The sequence below is a fragment of the Zalophus californianus genome, chromosome 16 (genome assembly GCF_009762305.2).
Source record: "Zalophus californianus isolate mZalCal1 chromosome 16, mZalCal1.pri.v2, whole genome shotgun sequence".
In the NCBI taxonomy this organism is placed as follows: Eukaryota; Metazoa; Chordata; class Mammalia; order Carnivora; family Otariidae; genus Zalophus; species Zalophus californianus.
In genome coordinates, this window is record NC_045610.1 from 45,661,168 (window position 1) to 45,687,293 (window position 26,126).

Sequence of the window (26,126 nt, forward strand, 5' to 3'; positions counted from 1 at the left end):
TTACTATTATTCATTACCTGCTGTATCAGCTTATATATATAATACATACTACATACAAATTATGTGTTAAATGACTGTTTATGTTCTTAGGCTTCCAGTCAACAGTAGGCTATTAGTAATTAAGTGTTGGGGGAGTCAAAAGCTATACGTGGATTTTCCACTACATGGGAGGTCGACATCCTTAACCCCAATGTTGTTCAAGGGTCAACTCTATATACATAATACATCAATGTCTTGAATGTACACTTGAAAATATCAAAGTCACCTCACACCTCTCAAGTCTGAGATCTACTTACTATCAAGTTATGATTAAGAACAAATTAAGAGAATTCTCAATTGGGAGGAAAATCACTGCACCAAGCAAACTTCCTGCAAATACAAAATTAGCCTTTCCACTTAAAACTTCCAAGTCAAATTTCTTCTGTGAACGCTTGAATGTATTTGCATACGAGATCAATTTCAAATACAGCTGGGTAGAAGCAAAATGAGTCTTAAGCAAGCCTCACTCTTGTTTTCATCTTACAAAGAGAAGATTGGCCTGTCTTCCAGCCTTGTGAATAAAGATCTTGCAAAATTCACTATGCAAAGGGTGTGCCCAAAGAATACTTGGTGGAAAAATCTGCTGGAGGAGTGCCAATTTAAAAAGAAAAACATTTTCACCCAGTTGGAAATCTAGAGAAACAGTGGTTGCAGCAACTCAGCTGAAAACTCTTAAGATCTGAAGAAAAATTTTTAAGAAAAAACCCAGATCTTTTCATTCTCACAGTGAAATTCTATGAAAGCCAATTGAATGAATCAAAGAAAGAGTCATCTATGTTAACTTTATGCATCTAGGCAGTAACTAAAATTCCACATTTGATGTTTGACAGTGTCAAAGAGCAATTGGTCTCTAATTCTATAAAAATGAACTTTATAATCTGTAATGGTCTTTAATCAATTATTTCTGGGAAAGAAACAGGAATAAAAGAGAACTTTTTATTGTTTTCTTTTAAAAAATGAAAAAATGTTTATTGTTTTGCTTATTTGGTTTTTGGGTTTTTGTTTAAATATTTATTTGACAGAGAGAGCAAGAGAGCAAAAGCACGGGGAGCAGCAGAGGGAGAGGGAGAAGCAGGCTCCCCGCTGAGCAGGGAGCCTGACTTGGGCCTATCCCAGGACCTGAGAAAAAGGCAGACGCTTAACCAACTGAGCCACCCAGGCACCCCTGTTTTGCTTGGGGGGGAGGGCAGATATAGAGGACTGTTTTTCATTAGGGATATTTATTTCCAAAGTATAACATTCCAAAGACTTTATTCAGCAAAAAGGATACCCATACGGTAAATAAAGCCCTTTGTCTTCACTCTCTCACTATCCCCCACTCTCAGGGTCCACACCTTCCTTTCAGATTTCTGCATTGCCGTAAGTGGAACACAATTAAAAAAATAAAACGACAGTTACTGCAGGTACACACTGGCAGCAGGTTGCCTCATGAAGAAACAAGTGAGCAGACTGCTGCTGCAGCTCTGCCACTACCTCCCTGACGGACCAAGTCTGCAGACTCCCTATGCAGATACAGGCAGTCTGTGCTCCATGAAGGATCGCTCAGCGGGCTCAGCGTACCTCAACAAGATGGACAGAGTGCCCAACAGTGATAAAAGTCTTTCCCATCCCAGTCTGGGTCTCATCATTACAAAACAACAAGTGACATTTTCCAGAAAGGTGTAATTTAGACTTTGTAAGTGAGGAACCTAGGAAGATTAAAAGACAAAATTAAAATGAACAATTCTCAACAATAGTCTAAAATTCTTTTTTACCATATTGCTCCCTAATCCTACAAATGCTAAGAAAAATAATAACCTCCAGTTCACCCTTCAAGTTTTCCAGTGATTATCAAATCAATAAAAATAAGATACTGAATGTTAATCATAAACTCCATTCTCAGACATGAAAACAACACAAACCCAGATAAGTGGGTGGAAAAACCAATCAGGATATTCTTTAACTGTTATTCTATGCCGTTCAACCTCCTATAATAACCAGACTCACCAGAAAAAGATTTTTTGAGGAAAATACTTCAATAAACACTATAAGTTTATAAACACTTATAAACATTATAAGTACATGCTTATAATTCATCTATCGGTCATAAGCACAATGCAAGACTAAAGGAAAAGGAACGTAAAATACTTTCATATTTTAAAACACTTCTTTTTCCAGCAACTGGGGAAATAAGGATTTTTCCACGTAAGTTAAAATATAAATCATCCCTTTAGAATGTCAAAAATGTTTTTAAAAAATTATGAACTAGGTCACTTCTCTGGATTATTTATTATAGTAGAGGAAAAACACCTTCCCATCATCCCTCATAATCAGTGCCATGCCCACCAGTGTACTGTACAGTCAAAGAGGCATCTAAAGAGCAGTGTGCCTTCAGGTTGCTCCATTTCTGAAAACAGAATCTTCTTTCTGCTCCCTCCCAGTCAGTTCAGTAGAAAAATACTCATAGAAAGAGCAGCAAGAAAGAACTAGCTTTTTATCTTTGCTAAATTATGTAATATGTTTATAGTCTTGGGCCTCAACTGTAAAATGGAGATATCAGCTTCATCATATGAATGTTTTAAAGATTAAATAAGATACCAAATGTAGGGGGCACCTGGGTGGCTTAGTCAGTTAAGCATCGGCCTTCGGCTCAGGTCATAACCCCAGGGTCTTGGGAGACAGCCCCGTGTCCTGCTCCGCGGGAAGACTGCTTCTCCCTCTCCTCCCCACCTGTGCTCTCTCTCGCTCTCGCTATCTCTGTTGCTCTCTCAAATAAATAAAATCTTAATAAATAAATTCTTAAAAAAAGATACCAAATGTAAACCACCTAACATATAGAAGGTGTAATCAATACATACTAATTCTGTTTTCTTCTCTTTTTTAAGAAAAAGTCACTCCAGCCACTTCCCAGATGCTAGGTCTGCCCTAGCAAAATGACCCTCCCAACCCATCCAACCTCTATTCCACAAAAGAAATGAATAACAGGTCATTGCAGGCCAAAGGGTGTATCTGGTTAAGATACAGACTATTTACCTTTCCTCAAAATTTATTACCAAATTACTTAATATTACTATAAAGTCTCTTGAATACAAAGATAAATGCCCTATTTTACATTATGTTTGGTAGATTCCTTTTCATCAACCAAGTCTAAAGGGCAATTTGCTTCTGTTTCCACTAATACAGCTCAATGTTTATGCCCAGGCTGTGGGTAAACAGCCTAGAATAATACCCTGATTTCTTGTTAGCTGTGAGACGTTAAGCAAGCTACTTAAACTGTTCATTTCTCATTCTCAGTCTGTAAAACTGAGATAATACCTACACCTCATTGTATTGTGAGAACTAAATAAGTTAGTAAGTATAAAGCACTTACAACACTGCCTACACCTCAGATATATTCAAGCAATGTAAGCTATTATTTTTTTCCTGACATGTTTCAACTCTGTTGTCTGATTAGGCAAAGTAGGTTAAAAATGTTGTTCCCTAGTTCCAACAAATCACTTCAGTCAGTCCCCCCGGGGTTCTGTGATCTCCCAGGTTTCATACTAATTTAGTCCCAGTGATCCTAAGCTCTGTCTCCCCCAGTTTCTATTTTCCCAGGATGCATCCTCAAGTGCCAGAACAAATGGGAAAAAAAGATTAAAGGGTGAGCAAAAAGAACCAGTCACTACACATATACGATTCTCATTTAATCCCCTGGCTCATGTCCTCTATTCTATTAGGCAAAAGTAAAACAACTTGAAAATGATTTAAAACTGAATATAACCCCTCCTTCCTGGTTGTCATTCCTCAAATCCTCACCAACCCCCAAACCTTTTCTCCACAAATCCTCTTACCTGAGAGTTCTGAATATAATCTATACAGTTGCTACAATGCTACTAAATAGGTTACCAGGGCAACCTGCAACATTTGTACTTGACCAAAAACTTTTCAGGATATTCTACTTGAGGAAAAGACTCTCCAGACACTTTTATCAGACTGAAACTGATTTCAAAACAATTTTGTTCATCATTTCGATGCAAAACCCTTCTTTGTAACTGTTGAACAAATATAAAATCAAACAGGCTGAAGTGGCCACAAAGCATTAAGGGGAATCCAAAATAGTAAAATTTACTTTATATATATTATATACCGCACCCATTAGTTAAAATTTTAGACTCAATGCTCTCTTTACATTGAATGTAAGAGCGAAACTTCCCCAGGTATACATTGGGAAACAGGAAAAAAAAGAATGAACTGGTAGATATTAAAGGACATGACCTGAGGTATAAATTTCTGCCTAGCCTGCAAATTAGTCTGTTTTGATCTTTGTTTAGGGACAGAGTAAAGAAACTAATTAGATTACTATTCATTTGAGGGGTGCCTGGATGACTCAGTCGGTTAAGCAACGGACTCTTGATTTCAGCTCAGGTCTTGATCTCAAGAGTCATGAGTTTAAGACCCACGATGGGCCCCATGTTCGGCGTGGAGTCTACTAAAAAAAAAAAAGATTACTATTCATTTGAAATAAAATGTGGTCCCACGCTTTCCCTTTCCTACTAAAATAATTTATCATGCACATGGAATCTAACAGGGTGCTATGCAAATGACACTGAAATCCTGGGTATACCCAACAGCCAAAAATGTTTAACTGAAAATTAGCAAGAGTCCACCACATTCAATAACCTCCTTCCAACTGTTCCTTCATCTCAACATAGCCATTCAATCTAGTTATTCCTGCCAAAAACCTAGGAATCACTCATAATACCTCTTCCTTCTCTCTCAACATCCACTCATCATATCCAATCAATCACAAATTCTAGTCACTCTATCTCCAATATCCAATTCTCTCACTCTTTCCTGCCAAAGTCTGAGTCCACCATTCTCTCTTACCTGGTTTACAACAATAGCCTAACTGGTCTCCCAAAATCGACATCCACTTTGTGCCCTTCACACAATTACAAGAGGTTTTAAAAAAAAAAATCCAATGATGTTTACACATCATTGGCTCCACAATTAACATTTTAAATGTGAGATAACCAACAAAAACACCAATATGACTTGGCCTCTAACTACCTCTCTGGCTCATTTCTCATCACTCTCCTTACACTGTGCCCTCTTTTTGAAAGTGTCAAGCACCTCCCATTCCCAAGGCCTTAGCATATGCTGTTTCTTCAGTCTGTAGCACACTCTTCCTTCTTCACCACCAATCATCTCTCATCATTTAGGTCTCAGCTTACATGTTACTTCTTCAGTATACTTGCTATAATATCCCCACCCATTTTAATTAGATGTTCCTGATATGCACCCTTCAAAGCTCTCTGAACTTCACTTCTGTAGCACCCACAACCACTGTAAATACATCAGTAACTATGTGATTACTTGCTTAAATAATTAGTCTCTCTTTCTAGCCTATATTGTCCACAAGGACAGGGCAGGGATTGTATCTTATTCACCACTATATACCCCTACCACCTAGCACATCTCAGTAGGCAATCAATACATCTGATAAATGAATTCATCCATTTCAAAGTCTCCAATATAAGGCTTTGAGGTACAGATCCACTCACTCCTCACTTTGTTTATACAGGATTACTTGGAAGCCCATTTCCTGATTTTTTTAACACTTGCTGGAATGTACAAAGGAATACAGAAATTTCATTTTTAAGACACTAGTAAAGAACCTGGACCTTCACATGCTCTTAGGGTTATTTTGCAAAATGTATTCTTACAATCACCCACGGCTTGAAACTCCATGTATGATACTCCCTCCTTCACTGACCCCTCACATCCACTGTTCATCAAGTCCCACTAACTCTGGGGCACCTGGGTGACTCAGTTGGTTAAGCATCTGCCTTCGGCTCAGGTCACAACCCCAGGGTCCTGGGATCAAGTCCTGCATTGGGCTCCTTCGCTCAGCGGGGAGCCTGCTTCTCCCTCTGCCCGCCACTCCCCCTGCTTGTGCTCTCGCTCTGATAAGTAAAATCTTTAAAAAAATAAATAAATAAAAATAAAGTCCCACTAACTCTACTTCTGCATCACCTCTGAGATTTTCTCTTTCCTTTTTTACTACATTTAGCACTCTTACCTATGTTGCTAGGTCTCAAAAAACACACCCCAGTCTAGCCAACAAAGCCCCATGCCTTTTAGCCTCTGTCTTCACTGTACACCATGCCTTCTGCCTCTACTGACCTACCTCAGTAGGCCACAACCAAGAGAAAACTTCCTACCAAAATCCTAGCCACCCTTCAAGGCTTATTCTAATATCCTTTCTTTCCAGTTGCATCAACCAGCTGTGATCTCTTCCTGTTTCAATTATGTCATCTAATATTTGCCTTATATTACTGTGTGCTAGGCACTGTTCTAAATATTCATCTTTATCTTACCGTTTCTCCACATCTAAAGCATACTTGCAGATAATCTATTTATTCACCTACCTCATCTCTTGCCTCTTTTACATTTGCTCATTTAGTAAATACTATTCTATGGGCATTTCAGCACTACCATTACCTTAAGAGTACTTTCACTCAATTTTAGAGAATGAAAACACCAGTCACAAGGCCACAGAAAACATCTGTAGCAACTAGATCTGCAGCAAATGGGTAACCCCCAAATTCCTTGTTGCCTAACTTCCTTCCTTCAGAATCACACAAGAAACACCAAGAATAAATTCTATCTACATATCTTAGAAAAAAGGAAGGGGGGAGAGGGAAAGGGGAAAAATATAGAAGCTCCTATCTGCCACTGGATGTCATATGCAGGTTAGCAGAAAAACAAGGGGCATTAAATCAAAAGTGTTCCAAAAATGAGTTTATTCACCTCTGAAGTAAGTTCTATAAGAACACAATGGAATTATTCTCAAGTATGTATCCCACACAGTAACAAATTCAATAGTCACTTTAGTGGACTATTAAAAAAAACAAAACAGTGCTTGCTTCCGCAGCACAAATTGGAACAACACGGAGATTAGCACGGCCCCTGCACAAGGAAGATACGCAAATTCGTGAAGCATTCCGTGTTTAAAAAACAAAAACAAAACAAAAGACACACACACACACACACACACACACACACACACACAGAGGCATTAAAAGAATTAAAGCTGTAAGTCACAAGTCAAGAAGGCTGTTTTGTTTCAAGTTACACCAGTGACTTATAGGGACTTTTGCTTCACAGTTTCCCCAAATGCAAAAAACAAAAATAAAAACAAAAACACTACAACAAAAACAACAACAAAAAAACAGTGCTGAGAACAGCTCCATCAATCCATGCTATTTAAAGATAGTATAGTCACAATTTTAAGTAGTTTCCGACTCAGAAGTTATCTAGTCAATTCCTTCATTTTTATTATAAAAGTAGTTACATGATTAGCCCTATAGCTAGTCTATAGCAGAGACGGATTAGGTATGACTTAGTTCTCCTGGCTAATACTACTCTCACTCCATCATTCTATGAAAGGATAAGGAATAGCAAAATAAGGACAAATCAAGTTGACTACCACCTCTGGCAACATCATTTGTGTATACTTAATAAATTCAAATAGGAAGCTACAACACAAAGCATTCCCTGATACCTAAAAAACAAAACCTACAAACACACAAGTAATTCGGTATACACAGAAATCTTTATTAACAATAAATTCCCCCAGAAGAAAAGTCACTGCAATCAAGATAATCCAAAATTCAAATAATTTCTTTAATCACTAAACTGAACATCTAGTTTATTTTTACCCAACCTTGATCTGAAACAGACTTTAGGAGGCTATCAAATAAAACATAGGTTAGCATAAATTAGGCCAGAAATAAAAGCATGAAAATAAAACAAGAACAAGGAGAACAAAATGAAGCCAAGAATGAGGCTTAAAAAAAGGTACAAGACCTACAAGCTTTAACTTCCAAAAGCCAACAGGACAACAGAAACCTAGTGAACAACACAAATTCTAGCATCCAGGTAACAGACACAAGACTTAAAAGCTTAAGGGAAAAAAATCAGTCTTGGTTGCGTATCTTTCTCCCTGAGGTCCTTATAAAGAAAGCATTGTGTAACATAAAGATATATGTAATATATATAAAACATATTATTTCCGTAGTCCTAGTGAAACATTTTATGGGATTCTTTTTTTTTTTTTAAAGATTTTATTTATTTATTTGAGAGAGAGAGAGACAGAGAGAGCACAAGCATGGGGAGGGGCAGAGGGAGAGGGAGAAGCAGACTTCCCATTGAGCAAGAAACCCAATGCAGGACTGGATCCCAGGACCCTGGAATCATGACCTGAGCCAAAGGCAGACGCTTAACCAACTGAGCCACCCATGTGCCCCTATGAAGGATTCTTTTTATGATGACCACCAAGATAAGCCTATAATAACAGTTAAGAAAAAATATAATTTTTTTTTAGAAAAGAGAAGTTTATATAATCCATGTCCAGGTAACCAGAACACTACTATTTAAGAACACATTTAAGAAAATATCTGAAAAAAAAAAATATTTTCTTAACAGCAAGTACTTACTATAGAAATTTGTAAGTACAAGGGCAAAGGAAATGAAAACCAAATTTAGCAAAATGAGATTGTCAGTCCAGGAATTCGTAACAAAATGGCAGAACAAAACTCTTAAAGGGAAAAGAGAGGGAGTAATATAAAGGAAAACGAAAGTGGAAAGGAGAGACACACACGCACATACTCAACAATTATTCTGTGTACACAAGAGATAACTTAAATGCTCTTATTTCTATTTCTACGGTTAAGAATTAAAAATTAAGGTGATTGCTGAAACATATACCTCCCTTGCCAGTTCATCCCTCCATCAAGAAGATAATGTTAAAATTCCTGCTCCTTCCACAGTGATATTACTAAACAATGATACAGGTCAAACCCAGTATAGTGCCGAATTCCAAAAGTAATTAATGTACCAAGACAGGAAGATACATGAAACGTTTTAGGATGATTTTCCAAAAAGAGTTTAAAATAAAAAGGTATAACAACAACAGTTTTAAACTAAATAAAATCAGTTACCCAAAAAAATTAATCAAGAAAAAGGAAAGAACTTCTCTAAGATACCTCATCTGGCAATACAGATTTACTAACTGTAAAATATAATATGATGATAAATATACAATTTGCCAAAAATTCAATAACATATAAAAGTCAGTCATTCCACTACTGCTAGCATGTACCTATGACTTACAATGGATCACTGTTTTTCCTCTTGGAGGTAGGAAAGAAGAAAAAACACAAATAAATTCTTGGTGAAGGCTTATTACTTTCACAGAACCATGCACTTGTAATTTAAGCACCATCATTTAAAAACAATTCATTTCAACAGCTTCCTCTGCTAAATATCTTCATCATGGCTGCCTAGACTAAATCTAGCCAATTTTATCTCTGACAGGAGTACTTCAGCAAAGGAGTGAAATATTAAGCTACCTTAGGGAAAAAAGTTGAAATTCACCAGCTGGGTCAAGCTCCTGAACAGTGAACTAACTTCTTATTCTAGGACTCAAGAATTATAAATGTGGTTTAGGAGATTTGGGAAGAACTATTAAATCACAAAGAAAAGGCTTCTCAGCGTCCAAAGAACCACTTCCCCTGCCCCTTTCTTCTTTTTTAATCAAAGTAATGCCTCCATTCTCACTGTCTGGCCAATTGCTGAAAACCTTTAATAAAATACTCAGAAGGTCAACAAACACCTGGCTAAATACCAGCCTTAGGGAGTCAGTCTGGTGACCTTGTTCAACAAAAACTTTAAAGTACTTATGCTTTATTGGTAGTTTTAATTTAAATTTAATTATATCATAATGAGAAGAAAGTATATTTACTTCACAGTATTTGTAGTGCCCCAATTTCCTTACTTTAATATGATCCTATACTTGGAGATTCAACTTTTTAAAGCATTGTTTAGCTAATTTAATTTTAAGAGGATTCAAATAATTCCAGAAAGTTTCCTAAAGTGATCCCTTAGCTGTCCTTACACTTTACAACCTTCCAATCAAGAAACCATTACGTGATAAGAATGCTCAGAACTAAGTAGTGAGTGAATGGACTAAGCCTAAGCAGTCTTTTCAAATCACTAGTTATTCCATGAAACAAGAAAAGTTCTCATTTAGGTATTTTGATTTCACGGAATTGGAATAGTTCCCCACATTACCAAAACTTAGAAATGTTTTCAAAACAAAGTATCCTGAAAACAGTAAACTTATAGATTCTAACTTTTCTCAAATATACAAAAGTACATGAAATTTAAAATGGATCAACTACAATATTTGTTTCATGAAATTACTCTTAAAACACAAAATATTCAACATTAACCATGATTTTTTAAAGCAGTGGCTTATGCAGTAAAGTCAGCAGGAAAATGCCACAAATATTTGCAAGCTGGGTTAAGTCACTAATCCATTTAAAGAAACATAACTACGTTACAGCAGTAGCAAGCCTCTGAAATAATATCTGCTTTAGATGGGAATATAGACGTGGACTCTCAAGTACAGTAAGCTAACAACAACAACAAAAAATGAACTAGGTCTACAAGGAAGAAATTCAGCAAAATTATCCAGACTTTTTCCCTTGAAATAGAAACATAAGCTAAAATTGAGAAAAAAGGAGATTTACTTATGCTTAAAAAAAGCATGGCTGTCTCAACAACGTCTTCAGTGAAAACCTTAGTCACCTTTTTACTACTGTAGGCAAGGAAAAACTAAATATTCCAACATAACCACCTGTATTTCAGGCTACTTTAGCAATCTAACCTTTGTAACATCGCTGGCCCAAAAAGGGAAATGAAAGAGGACCTACTAGTCAACTCTCCTGACCTTCTTTTCCAACATCTCATGCTTCCCTCTCTCCTAAGTCTAACCCTTATAAGTAGATAAATTGTAGACTGGTTTATTTTTAAGGAGATATACTATACTTCCTTGTTTATCTGTAAGGAGCCACTGGAGGAGGGAAGGACATGAGTAAAGCACCTCTGGATTCACCATGCCAATCTGGGGTGCCACCCAAAGCTTGTGTAGAATTTTCCTCCAGACAACAGATTTGGAAAAACCAGAAAAAACTTATCCCACATATGTCAATAAATTAAACTTAGCTGAGAAAAAAATAAAATTCAAATCTGATAAAGATGGGCTCTTTTAGGAAGTAAATCAAGTTGTGAAAGTGGATTGTACTTAGAGGCAACCTATAAAATACTCTGAAGCATTTTCTGATTCTTAGTCCTTAAAATATAAGGAAATCTCAGTTGTTAAAAATGAAAACTGGGTACACTCTGCTGAAAGTTTAACTAAAAGCAACTACAGAGGCACCTGGCTGGCTCAGTCAGTAGAGCATGCCAATTCCTGAACCCTGGATAGTGAGTTCCAAGCCCCATGCTGGGGGTGGAGTTTACATTAAAAAAATAAATAAATAATAAAAGCAACTATAAATTCCAGCAACATTAACAAAGTCAACTAAACTTCTGTCCCCACTTAACTAGAAATAAGAGAATCTGAAGTCAAGCCAGAGACTTACAAAAAATATCCTACATACGGTTTCAAAAGAAATCTACTTTCATTCTGAAAGAAGTATATAGTTTTACAAATAGGATGTCTTCTGGGTTTTTCTTAATAAATAACATCTATGGCAACACACTATGCCAGAAACATCTTTCATTTCTTCACTAGCATGTACATGCAACCACGTACCTAAAATCAGAAAAAAGACAAATGGAACATAGGCACCTATACACAAAGAATCCCATTCTCCCCGTGACGGGAATTCACTAATTCTTTCTCCCTTGCCCTAACATTTCTCAAGAGTGACATCATGCATGGGTTTTACTCACAGGGGCACATGGCGTTGCTCAGGATCAGCTCTGGACAGTTCCTCCTCTTCGATATCAGACTCTCCTCCTGAGCTACTGTCGGTGACGTCTGAATCAAATGCTCGTTCACTGCACCTCAAATTGGCTATACCACTGGCTGTAAATCTCTCCAATTCTTCTGAAATCGAATCGTTTTTCAGGAAATTGCTAAGTCCCTCGGAAGTGGTGGTCTCACTGGCAGCTTTTCTCAATGCAGCTTCAGCCTTTCGAGTCAGCATCAACTGGCTCCGGGGCCTCAAGGATTCCAAGTTTGGCAGTTTGCTCAAAGTTTTCTCTAAAAATCCACCCAGCTGATGCTGTATATGCCTCTCCACCTGCTTGGCTTGCACAACCTGTAAGCGCTTCTGTAACCTGCGGGCACGGCTCTCAATATCAGCCTGCCTCCGTAGTAAAGCTGTTATCCTTGTGTCAGAATCTAAAGCACTGAAAAGAATGGAAGACAGGGGAGACTTTTTATCCTCTAACTTGACACCCCCCAAGTTAGAACTGGAGTCTGTGCCAGGTGATAATCTACTGCTTCCTTGAAGTGCCGGCTGTTCCATGGAATTTACAGAAGATTTGTTTGCAGTGCTATTATTGCTAAATATAGTTGTGTGTTCTACATCAAGGCTTCTATGTGGAAGAGTGCAATTGGTCATACCCCCCTTCAAGTCCCCAGATTCAGATGCCACCATTTCACCCCCCTGAAGAGAAGATGAAGTGAGAGCTCGTTTTCCTGCATTGAGGGGATTGGAATTGTCATGATCAGAATGTGTTGAACTTTTAGTCAATTTCTTAGCCAACCCATTTACAGGTGCTTGTGGCAGAGCTGTCTGACCACTCGTATTCATGGTTCTAAGATTTTCTAAGGAAAACTCCAAAACTGGCTGTCTCCCCAACAGCTCAGCTCGGAGTTCATAGGACTGAGATAAGAGAGGATGAGATTTAAGGACCGTCTGCTTGCTGAAGACACCTTGCAATTTCAACGACTCCTTTGAGGGCACAGATGTTACATCGGAGCAGAGATAAGATGCTACCAGTGGTTGCAGCTTTCCCAACTCTTCCTTGGTAGGATTATTTCGGAAGTCTAGACTGGGATCCTCTGCAGCAATGGCTTTTCTTTTGGTTCCGTTGGCAGCAATAAGGATGTTGGCGTTGCCGTTATTTTCGGCACTGCCAGGGGACAAAGTGGAGGATGGGGGAGCCAGTTTGAACCGGATATGGTGTGCTTCAGCTGCTGCGTCAGTGAGAGCGGGCGCCATCGCAGCCATTCAGCACAGAGAGACAGGAAGTCCAGCCTCTCCCGGTGCCGAGGCCAGTTCCACGGCCCCTTACTGCCTCCCCAGAGAACAAACTAAAAGAGAAAAAAGAAAAGGAAGTTAGAAATATATGCACATTAGAAAACAACTCACATGCTTTTAATACAAACACTGCTTGAGGCTATAATCCAAACTCTGCCTCCAGAAAGAAAAACACTTAAGACTATTCTGGAAACCTGGATACTCAAATATGGGGGGGGGGGGGGGGCGGCGACAATCCTTGCACAAAGAAAGAAGTCCACCCTTCTTTTTTGTCACTTGTTACCACAGACTGAAAATAGCCAAAACAGAAGTTACGTTCTGAAAGAATCAGATTGTTAAAGTTAAATCATCTGCATAAAAAAAACAAACACTATAAAACTTCTTGAAATTAGTAGATTTAAAGCAAATGCACTGGGGGCGCCTGGGTGGCTCAGATGGTTAAGCATCTGCCTTTGGTTTGGCTCAGGTCATGATCCCAGGGTCCGGGGATCGGGTCCCGCATCAGGCTCCCTGCTCCTTGGGAGCCTGCTTCTCCCTCTGCCTGCCTCTCTCTCTCTCTCTCTCTCTCTCTCTCATGAATAGATAAATAAAATCTTAAAAAAAAAAAAAGCAAATGTATTGGGATGCCTGGGTGCCTCAGTCGGCTGAGCATCTGACTCTTGATTTCAGCTCTGGTCATGACCACAGGATCATGAGATCAAGCCCCGCATCCTTCTCTTCTCTCCCTCTCCCTCTGGCCCTACCCCTGTTCGGGGTGCACTCTCTCTCCCTCTAAACTAAATCAATCTTTAAAAATAAAACAAAGCAAATGTATCAAACCAAACACTTAGCAATTAAACAGAAAAGAATTAGTAAGACACGCCCCATTCCTACCAAAAAGCTTGTAGGCTGAACAGGTCTCTGCATTTCTCTAGCCAGAAAATCCAGTGCACATAAGCTTCTCACTTCTCTGACAGCTCACACCACCAACTTAACTGTATCACACCTGTATTTTTGCTTCATCCAGTTTCTCTTCTTTCACTGTCCTCAATACAGCCCACCTCTGAAACTGCCCAACACATTTCTTTTCCTTTACCCCAAAACTTAAGTTTACTTAATTAATCTCTACATCCAACGTGAGGCTCAAACTCATGACCCCAAGATCAAGAGTCGTATGCTCCTCCAACTGAGCCAGCCAGGCACCCCCTTTACCCGAAAACTTCTTGAAAGAATAATATAAATAGCTGCTTCTGCACTCTTCACTCATAATCTGGCTTCTAATCCTACTGCTCTGGCAAAGGGCACTAGTAATCTCATTATCAAATCCAATGGTCAAGTCTCAGTCCCCATTCTATGGGACTTCTCTGAAGCATTAGGTAGTGCTGACCACCTCAGTCTTCTAAGAAATGCTCCTTTCCCCATGTCCTTGACACCAGGGTCCCTTCTGCCCTCCTCTCTCTCAACTCACTTCCTTGGTAATAACCACCTAGTATAGTGAGGCCTCCTAACACTCAGAAAAACTTGCTGAGCTTCACTAATTGACACTCCCACCCCCACGATCCTCAAGCTCCCTGAAACTCAAAACTCTCTTCTTCCAATACACTCTTCACCCTGTTTTATTATCTCAGTAATGGCATTGCTTGCATTTAGTAGCCCCAGCTAAAAACCTGTCATTTGCCTCTTCTACATCACCTTGGACTTATTTGGTCCAACAGCAAAAGGAAATTTATATAAAGAGCTAAGCCAATTATTTTTTAAATTGCTTTTTTTTAAATTCCATTGTAGTTAACAGTGTTATTTTAGTTTCAGATGTACAACATAGTGATTCAGCAATTCCATACAACACTAAATGCTCATCACAAGTGCCCTCCTTAATCCCTATCAACTATTTACCCATCGCCCCACCCACCTCCCATCTGATAACCATCAACTTGTTCTTTATAATTAGGAGTGTTTCTTGATTTGTCTTATTTTTTCCCCTTTGCCTAATTTGTTTTGTTTCTTAAAATCCACAGATGAGTGAAATCATATGGTATTTGTCTTTCTCTGATGGACTTACTTCGCTTAGGCATTATACTCCCTAGCTCTTACCCATGTTGTTGCAAACGGCAAGATTTCATTCGTTTTTGTGGCTGAATAATATTCCATTGTATATATATATACCACATATATGAATGGACTTGACCCATTCATCAGTCAATGAACACTTGGGCTGCTTCCATATCTTGGCTATTGCAAATAATGCTGCTATAAACATAGGGGCTAAGCCAGTTATTCTTAAAGCATGGCCTACAGACTTAGGAGCTCGAATTTCAGGGGTCCACAAGACAAAAGCTATTTTCATATTAATACTGAACATTATTTGTCTCTTCTCACTGCATGGAAGTTTACATTGAGGGTACAAAAACAAGGCTGAGCAAAACTGCGGGTACATTCACATAAATCAAGACAGAGGCAACGAAATGTACTAACAGTCACTGGTCATTGTATGCTCCACTCCTTTACAGTTAAAAAAAAAAAAAGTCCATTCCTTCTAACAATGTCTTTGATGAAATTATAAATCTTATTAAATCTCCAATCTTGAGTATGTACTTTTTTGAGTATACATTTTTAAATACTGTGTGATAAAAGGAAAAGTACACATAAAGCAACTTTTGCTTCTTTAAGAAGTCTGAGAAAAAGCATTATACAACTGATTTGCAAGCTGAACTGGAAGCATTTTTCACAGAACACTATTTTTACTTGGCAGAACAACTGACAAACTATGGTTATTCAGACTTGAGTAGTTGGGTATTTTCTCAAAAATGAACAAAGTGAATCTGTCATTTCAAGGAAAACCACTAATGTTTGTTGCCAATGGTAAAATCTGAGTTTTCAAGCAAAAATAAGTATTTTGAAAACTTGTATCCACCACCATGAGCTCCAAAATTTTCCCAATATTTAAAAAGCTTGTTTCCGATTAAATAGATTACTTCTAATATCAATGAATGTGAAATTTTTGATACCGTATGTGTCAACATCTGGAAGATCTGCATAACTCAGTGAATGACCAAATGACCAATGTATGTTGGAAACTCGTGCATGGGTAAAAGCAAATGCAAGACAGACCAATGGATTTTATCTAACAGAATACAAAAAATTCACTGACTTAGTTTTTGCTTCCACAGTGCAACCAACCTTTATGAAACTACTACTTGTCAACTATGTGTGTAAGTATCAAAAAATACCCACATTTATCTAAAAAGGCTATTATACTATTCCTCTGTTTTCCAACTACCTATCTGTGTGAGGCCAGATTTTCTTTATACACTTTAACCAAAACAACCTATCACAACAGAATGTATGCTGAAGCAGATATGAGAACCTGTTTTCTATGAAGCCAGACATTAAAGAGTTTTGCAAAAACATAAAACAGTACCATTCACTAAACCTTTCTGCTCTGGTAAAAAGTTATTTTTCATAATACGTAATGGGTTTTGTCATTTTAAAATGAATTAGTAAATAATTACTTTTAAAATTTCTCAGTTTCTAATACAGCAACTACTGATAATCCAAGGAAGTTCTTTGTGGTTCTCAACATTTTCTAAGAGTAAAAAAGGGCCTTGAAAAAATTTGTGTATCACTGAAGCTAACGCAAACTCCTCCCCAGTCAAAAAAAAAAAAGGGCAACTTCCAATTTGGTCAAACATTTTTTATCTCTAGATCAATACCAACACAGGAAAACAGGCCCTACAGGAATACACTAAGATTCTTTAAAGTATGACCATTCAAATTACAATATTGAAATATTTAAGCAAATGACTGAGAAAAACATCCATACAAATACCAGTACACTTAAAAGTCAAATTTGTCTATTCCGCTATATAATTTGCTGAAAGTTTCTTGTTCTAAGATTGTAGTTTAATAAACGTCCTATGAAATAACTAGATCTTCTGGGGCTTACGGAGCTTTATCCTTATGGACTTTTCGGGCATATGGCATTCTATGTGTCACAAACTGTTCTATGTCCACTTTCCGTATTTGATTTTAAATTTAGTAATAATTCCTAATACAGTATAAACAGTTGTGCTACAGACCAAATGGCAAATGAACCAATGTTCACATTATTTGTTCAAAATACATTGAGTTAGTTTTATAACATGCAAAGGGTTTTCTCCCAGGGGTGCCTGGGGCTCAGTCGTTAAGCGTCTGCCTTCAGCTCAGGTCGTGATCCCAGGGTCCTGGGATTGAGCCCCGCATTGGGCTCCCTGCTCGGCGGGAAGCCTGCTTCTCCCTCTCCCACTCCCCCTGCTTGTGTTCCTGCTCTATCTCTCTCTGTCAAATAAATAAAAAAAATCTTAAAAAAAATTATTAAAAAGAAAAAAGGACTTTCTCCCATAAACAAAAATCACTATCAGGTCTTTCCCATCAAGAATGTCTCCTCTTTTGAACTGACATCAATACATACTTGATAATAGCAATGAAGAAAGGCGTGTTATCAGTATAAGATGAGCAATACAACATGTGAGAAGAGTAGCTCTGAGTAGTTGTAGTCTACTAACCCAGAGCTCTGCAGTAAGTCTCAGCCATGGCAGGAAACACCCCCCCTCCATGGGGACCCAGGCAAGGACACAGATGTTACATAGCTTACACAAAACTTACTCAGGAAAACCCAGGCTCACCCAGCACACATAAAAAGAGTCATAATTAACATCACACCACAGAAGGTACTTAAGCAGCTGGTTTAGAATTATACAATTCCTTTAAGTTCACAACTTAAAAATCTTCTGGCTCAAATCCCAACTTTTTCAAGATTTCTCTGACCCTCTGAAAGTACATCTGTGAACTTGACATTAATCACGTACATCTCAAAGACAAGAGTTTATTTTGTTACACACACTCTCCTTGGTCTCAATATCCCCACAGGATGCACTGCAAATAGTTACTAAAACAATCACCTAAATAAGTAGGGAGGGTGAAAGGAGAGAAGGGGAAAGGCAACCTCTTCAGAAGGTATTCCATTCCTAACTCCTAAATCTTTATCCTTCTATATCAAAACAATACTGTTAAAAAAAAAAAGATTGAAATCTTCATCCTTTCCCTTTACTGACTTAAAATACTGTGCTGAGATTCAATGTTACCCCCAAAGACACTCACTTTTTAAGTATGGGGAACAGGTCTGGCTTCACATTCTGGCTCTATCCTCATTTAAATTATTTATGTTGTTCCTCAATTTCCTCATCTGCAAATGACAGCCTACCACAAAAGGCTGCTTGATGATTAAATAAAATACTTACAATTATTTAGCCTAGTGCCTGATACAAACACCCATTATTTGCACTATTATTATAACCTATAGACAAAAAGCAAATATAAAAGGAATAAATTTCAGTAAGACTTCTTAATGCACAGGAAAAATATAAAACAAATAGTTCCGTAAAACATCACTGTACTTGAGGACCCATGCCCATAAAAATAGACATGGCAAATCTAGTTAGCACTCAATATTAGCTGTAACTGCTATAAACTACCAAAGCTTAGAACTTTTCTTTCGTTTCTGCCATATGTTTAGATTTACTTTTTTGGGTGCGGGGGTAAAGAGCACAAGTGAGGGGTGGAGGGGCAGAGGGAGAGAATCCTAAGCAGGCTCCATGCCCAGCACGAAGCCCAATGTGGGGCTTGATTTCACAACCTTGAGATCATGAGCCAAAATCAAGAGTTGGACGCTTAACCAAGTGAGCCATCCAGGCACCCCGAGATTTACTTTTTTTTCCCCCATCATTTATTTTTTTAAATTTTTTATTGTTATGTTAATCACCATATATTACATCATTTGTTTTGGTGTAGTGTTCCATGATTCATTGTTTGTTCATAACACCCAGTGCTCCATGCAGAATGTGCCCTCTTTAATACCCATCACCAGGCTAACCCATCCCCCTACCCTCCTCCCCTCTAGAAACCTCAGTTTGTTTTTCAGAGTCCATCATCGAGATTTACTTTTAATACTTCATGATGTTACTTACAATAAAAAGAAAGCAAACCAAATGCCCAACAACTTGTTTAAAGTATGCAACAGCCATACAATGGAATACTATGCAACCATAAATAATAACAATGTAGAACTACATTTATTGACTTGAAAAAGTGCTTGCTCCACTGTTAAATGAAAAGGAAAGGTGTTACAAAAAACGACTCATACTATGGGCTCATTTTTGTCTAAAAAAAAGTAGGTGGTAAGATTCTTTTGTCTTTTGTTTTCTAGCATATAAAATGTCTCCACCATAAACATCTATTACTTGCATAATAAAAGGAAAAGCAGCAAAAAGAAAATAATGCAAATTCTTAACCAAAAAATCTGAGTAAGGCAAAATGTCATGGTAACTTTCATAAATTTAACATACTGAGCAAAATGTTCATTAAAGCAATGATTCCCATACCACTTCAATCCCAAAAGCTTCACTCTTCAATTTAAAGCAGAGAAAGACTCTCAAGCAGTTTTTTTTACAAATACAGAACTTATGATAAATAACCTTTCTCCAAAGAATACAAAGCATTAAAAGCTATAATTAACTTATTAATCCTCATAACAACCTGGGCAGGTTTCAGGATGGGATTATAACTTCCAATTTACTAGTGGGGACAGATAATACAAAGTTGTACCGTACATTCAGAATAAAGAAACCTAAAATATCCCAATTTTTAGTTCATTTAATAAACCACAATCTGACACATGCTGTCACTGACATTAATTAAGATCCTGCAGTAAGTTTGAAGAAACCCAAAAAAAGAGCTATAAAAGACTGAGCTAGGTATTAATGGTTCTCCTCCCAGTTCCAAGGAAGCATTTTGGGGACTGGAAGATGTCAGATGGGTTCAGCAGGCAAACACATTTGGGGAAAACTGTCCTGACAGAGACTCACAATGCATTTCATCAGACTGAATACTTAAATGTTTGCCTTTACCAAACCAATGAACATTCTTTTCTCCCATTACACCTATTAGTATCTTGCAGAACACTGTTTTTTTTTAATTTTTTATTGTTATGTTAATCACCATACATTACATCATTAGTTTTTGATGTAGTGTTCCATGATTCATTGTTTGTGCATAACACCCAGTGCTCCACGCAGAACGTGCCCTCTTTAATACCCATCACCAGGCTAACCGATCCCCCCACCCCCCTTCCCTCTAGAACCCTCAGTTTGTTTTTCAGAGTCCATCGTCTCTCAGGTTCATCTCCCCCTCTGACTTACTCCCCTTCATTCTTCCCCTTCTTTTCTTTTTTCTTAACATATGTTGCATTATTTGTTTCAGAAATACAGATCTGTGATTCAACAGTGTTGCACAATTCACAGCGCTCACCATAGCACATACCCTACCCAATGTCTATCACCCAGACACCCCATCCCTCCCACCCCCCACCACTCCAGCAACACTCAGTTTGTTTCCTGAGATTAAGAATTCCTATCAGTGAGGTCATATGATACATGTCTTTCTCTGATTGACTTATTTCACTCAACATAACACCCTCCAGTTCCATCCATGTCGTTGCAAATGGCAAGATCTCATTCCTTTTGATGGCTTGCAGAACACTGTTCTGAGGGATACGAGTTGGGATAAAGTTCAATTATGTGACCTTCAGGGTCTCTTCCTACGCTTATGATTCTATTAGTCTAAACTGAAACACAGGCTCAAGGAAAAACTTCCACCTAACACAAGTAGCACTTGGGAAGCAAAAATATACCCCTAGGGCAGTTTCTCAACGCCAGCACTATTGCCATCCTGTGCCAAATAATTTTGTGGTGGGGGAAGGGCCTCTCCTGTGTGTTGTCAGACATTTAGCAGCATCCCTGGCTCCACCCACTAGATGCCAGTAGCACCCTTCTACCAGTAATGACAACCAAAACTGCCTCCAGACACATCACTTGTCCCCTAGGGGGCAAAATCACATGTTCCAACAGAAAACCACTGCCCAGATACAGACTTTATATATACATACAGATATTTTTTTAAACTGTTGTCCACATAAATGTTTTCTTTGCAGAAAGCAAAACGTTTCTAGCTGCTTCAAATACTCCACATCTACAAATGAAAACCTTTTTTCTTTAGAGTTCCCAAAACAGGACTCCAGTTATACAAGAACAATCTGGCAGCATCCACCTTGCAAAAATGTTGATAAGCTGCAGAGACCCAAGGAGAGGGGTTTGGCCACTGGGCTGGCCAACAAACCACACTTTCACTGGAAACAGAAGCACAAGTCAGATGGGGAAGAAAAGTCTGCCCATAATGTGGCTTCTATTAGGCTCTTCCCCACCATTACCTCATTACTCTGCACTAAGTAAAGAAATAGAAGCAGGAAAGATGGTTAGGGAAGTGTCCATGAGGTTGTCAAAATTTCAACCGAAACTTGAAAATTAGCTAAAACGTCATCACGCAAAAGGCTATAGCAAGAGAATGGTAATGTGGCATTCTCGTGAAAGGAAATGGCATGGGAAAAGGCAAGGCTGTGGGAAAACGTAGGACATCCTGAAGACTAAAAGAAATGATCAATTTGCTTGAAATATAAAGCATATTTTAACGAAGGAAACTACAGAAAAAAGTGGAAAGGCAGTCTAAAGCCAGATCATTAATGGACAACCTTGAATAGCCAGCCTTTACTCACACTTAAAGACAGCAGAATGTCATTAAAGGTTTTTCAAATAGGAAGTGACACATCAGAACTGTGCTTTAGAGGCCAGGTGGACAGGATGGGTTACAAGAAAGTAAAAAGGCAAAGAGCACTGATGAAGCTGCTACAGTAACCCAGACAGGGTGCAGCCAGGAGCGCAACTAAGGTGGCCACCACAGCAGAATCAGCAGTTTCCCCTCCAAGCTTAAACACAGAAGTTGGAAGCGGCTAAAGTTTGCAGAAGGGCCAAATAAATGACACAAACAAAATGTGAAGGCTCTTAAAGACAGAAGACTCTCTTTCTTTCATTAACTTCATCTCCTTCATGATGAAATCCTTCCATTTATTTCTTATAAGGCTATTCGGGTGGTATATCCTTTCTATTCCTAACCTTATCAACCCAAACCCAGTGTGGGGCCTCATTAACTCACACCTAAATTATGCTAATAACTTCTTGACAGCCTTGGTCCTTCAATCTGGTCTGTACCTTTTTATTACCTCACTTCTCTACTCTGGAATAGCTCCTCGTGCATTTCTCAGAAGTCCAAATTCTCCAAGATGAAATTTAACACAGTATCACAGCAAATGATCAGGTGCAGTGGACCTAGAACTCCCCCAGATTCCCAACTCCATAAACTTTGCCTATGCTGCAGCTTCTACCTGGAAGACCCTTCTAACTTTTAGGTTCAAAATTTAATTAATACGTCAATACATGGCATTTCCACAAAAACTTTTCCAGACTGTTCAGATGCACATCTCTCTCTTCCTGCTTAAATTGTACGATGCACTTAAAAAGTCAACATCACTCAATTCAAACTATCTGAATGTTCCCCAATTGTCAATTTACGAATTCTATTTCCATGATGGCAAAGTTCCTTAGTATCCTTCTTAGGCATGCTAACTTTATCTAAAGCTTGGAACACAGTAAGCACTGTGGGTACTTAGTGACTGGGCTAGAGCAGTCAAAAGACAACATTTTGCTACGCAGAGAAAGATGAGGAAATTCTAATCAAGAAACTAACACACTCAAAATAATGGGAAAGGATTTGAGAGACAATCCACAGAAGACCTCGTATGAACCAAGTGGTACATGGACAGCTTCTCAAGAAGAGAAAGAGAGGAAGAACGCAGCTATGTCGTGATCTCTGATAAAGTACTGAACGCAGCTACGTAGTGATCTCTGATAAAGTACTGAAAGCTACATAATGGGACACATTGGAAAGTATTTCTTTTACATGGAAACAAATGTTTTGTTATGAAATACAATAGAGAATAGGAGGCAAACTTTTTATTATAAAATGAACTAATGGGGACTGCACCCACCCTAGTCCCTGACATGTTCCCATGCCAACAGGGCTTCTTATAACTGAATATGGTTTTGGTTTATAATTACTAAGGGAAACACAGCTCTGGCTGGAGGATAGGTTATTATTATGACTGCTGTTCACTAACATTAACTAACCTTTTACTATGTCATTGTACTGTTTTATACATATGCTCTCATTTAATCCTCACAACATTAAAAAGCAAGTACTCTTACTCTCGTTTTATAGATGAGGAACATTGATGCTCAAAAGTTATGTGCCCAAGATCAAACAACTACTAAGCTACAGAAGGAGGATTCCAATTCAAACCTCTAGATCTAAAACCCATGCTTTTAACTACTATCCTAAGTAGGTGAAGGCTAGGTTTAAAGTGGAAGAGCCTTAACTGCTAGACACTAGACTTGGAATTTTAGTCTTTAGACAAAAGTCAGTGAGGGAACACCAACTGATGATCTCCAATAAACATTTTATGAAAATGCCTACAACATTCAAATCACCAAAGTGCCTAGAAGAATGAAAAGGACCACTCAAGAGAGACACTACTGTGTGATCAGGGAATCCCAGGGAACCACATTAAGGGGCCTTCACACAAGCCAAGTCAGTAGGGTCATAAAAGGCTTCCCAAAGGAGGCAGTATCTTAGTTGAAACCTAAAGAGTAAGTAGGGAGGGCCCAGCATCACTCATAACAGCTACTTCAAAAATCCCATATCCAAACCCATTCCCTGCCCCCAACACCAAATCCAAACCAATTCCTGTCGCTCAACATTCCCCATGTGAGTGAATACTAATCCCAACTACTGATTTACCATCTATCATAGATAACTCATTTAAGCACATACAATGCCACATGCAAATAATAAAAAGACTATAGGAGCAGTTTCATTAATGACAAAGATAAGAGAATAGAAAGTAGGTGCAAAGGTAAACCCAGATGATAAATACTGTGCTTTGCGTGAAGGGGTCAAGGAAGGGTTCCAGAAAGAGAGGACATTCTGACTGAATTTTGAAGGCTGAATAGGGAGGGTTCAATAGGTAGAATGATAGGCACATTCATTCCATCCTAATGCCACTGCCTTAGTTCAGAGCCTCATTATGTACTACAGTAATTCAGGCAGTAATAATCTCCCAACTGTTCTTTCTTCCTGTCTCAGCAAGCCTTCAATCTAGCGTCCACTACCAAAATGATTATTAGAAAAGGAGAAAGAGAACATAAATCTGACCATGCTGTGCTCCTCTTAAAAATCTTTCAGCGAGGGGTGCCTGGGTGGCTCAGTCGTTAAGCGTCTGCCTTCAGCTCAAGTCATGGTCCCAGGGTCCTGGGATCGAGCCCCGCATCGGGCTCCCTGCTCAGCAGGAAGCCTGCTTCTCCCTCTCCCACTCCCCCTGCTTGTGTTCCCTCTCTCGCTGTGTCTCTCTCTGTCAAATAAATAAAATCTTTAAAAAAAAAAAAAATCTTTCAGTGACTCTAGGGTAAGGATGAATCCGAACTCCCTACACAGCATATATCTGGCCCCTTTTTACACTCAGCTTCATCTCCAACCTGTCCCCACTCCAGCCACCTGAATCTTATTTATAGTTCCAGACTCTTTCCATGTCCTTGCACCTTTGCCCACACTACTCTTTCTTTTCAAGGTTCACTTCCAAGATCACATGCTCTTTCAAGTATTCCCCATTCATTACAGGTTGAGGGGTCCCTCCCTCTCGAGGGTCTTATCTGCACTCACATGACACCCTGGGCAACAGCTCATAATGTAATATAAACTCCCAATCTTAGTCTGTCCCCTCCTTTCCTAGACTGTACACTTCTCTTAAAAAAAAAAAAAAAAGAGGGGGAGGGTTATGGCTTGTTTTCTCTCTATCCGCTACATGTAGCACCGTGCCTGGCAAAAAAAAGACCAATACACGTTAGGTCACCTGAGCATTGTATGTTGAATGCATCAGATGGGGATGCATTATGAAGTTAATAGAATGTCTGATCATAAAGATAACAACCTAACGAGAAGCAGGCATCAAGTGAATCTAGGACAGACTTCATCTACCTCAGGTTCCAGTCATTTACAATACCAAGCATCTGCACTCAGACTGGAAAACTTTTTAAATGTACTTTTTAAACTATTAAATTTGGTTACATAAGCCTTTTGAAAGCAGTATCTACCAAAAATTTTAACGCAATTACCCAAACATTTACCTAGTAACTGCACTTCTAGGAACCTATCCAACAGAAAATACTCTCATAGATAAAGAAATACGCTTAATTCTTTCACTGAAAAATTGTAATACAAGAAAAAAAACCTAAACTTAAAGACACACTAGAGGGGCGCCTGGGTGGCTCAGCTGGTTGAGCGACTGCCTTGGGCTCAGGTCATGATCCTGGAGTCCCGGGATCGAGTCCCGCATCGGGCTCCCTGCTCAGCAGGGAGTCTGCTTCTCCCTCTGACCCTGTCACCCCTCTCACACTCTCTCTCTCAAAAATAAATAAAATTAAAAAAAACACACACACACTAGAATACTATGCAGTTATTTAAAAGAGAACTGCATAATTTAATTTGAAAAACCTCTATGATATACAGCTACATAAAAAAAAAGCCACATAACAAGTATAATCCCATCTGTGTTTAAAAAACGTATAAACAGAAAACGGTTTCAAAAGATGACTATGTATCAAAGTATTTATTGGAGTTTTATCCTATTTCTACCCTATCATCTGAATTCAAATTTCCTACCAATCTAGCTCACAAAAGAAAGAAAAATATATTTTTATCTCATTTCTTTCTAACAAACTTTAATAATACAAGTGTTTCTGAACAATCCTAAAACCAGACACTGCTTGAAGGGTCCAAGCAATTCAAAAACTTACCTTATCCCTTAAGAGTTCTGAATTAATGATAAAAAAATTAACTTTTCCAATGCCAGGAAAATGTTAAAAGTTAATACTAACATCCTTCTTTCATTCCCTTGGGAGGCCAAAGGGAAAACTAAGAGGTAAGCAGTAAATCAGTAACTGAAAAACAGCAGTCCAATTTTTTTGATATATGCTTGAGGTCTTCAAA

General features: G+C 38.4%; 1 protein-coding gene and 1 pseudogene across 7 annotated transcripts in view; one reads left to right on the top strand and one right to left on the bottom strand.

Moving 5' to 3' along the window:
- KANSL1 (KAT8 regulatory NSL complex subunit 1) overlaps positions 1–26,126 on the bottom strand; it is a 180,245-nt gene that overhangs the window by 118,229 nt on the left and 35,890 nt on the right. For all 7 annotated transcript variants that reach the window (XM_027625437.2, XM_027625442.2, XM_027625441.2 and 4 more), the window contains one exon: positions 11,806–13,177. In XM_027625437.2, the coding sequence (XP_027481238.1) occupies positions 11,806–13,094 (1,289 nt within the window). In that variant the 5' untranslated portion in view covers positions 13,095–13,177. The remainder of the gene's footprint in view (positions 1–11,805; positions 13,178–26,126) is intronic.
- Positions 6,922–7,017, top strand: LOC113908339 (annotated as a pseudogene).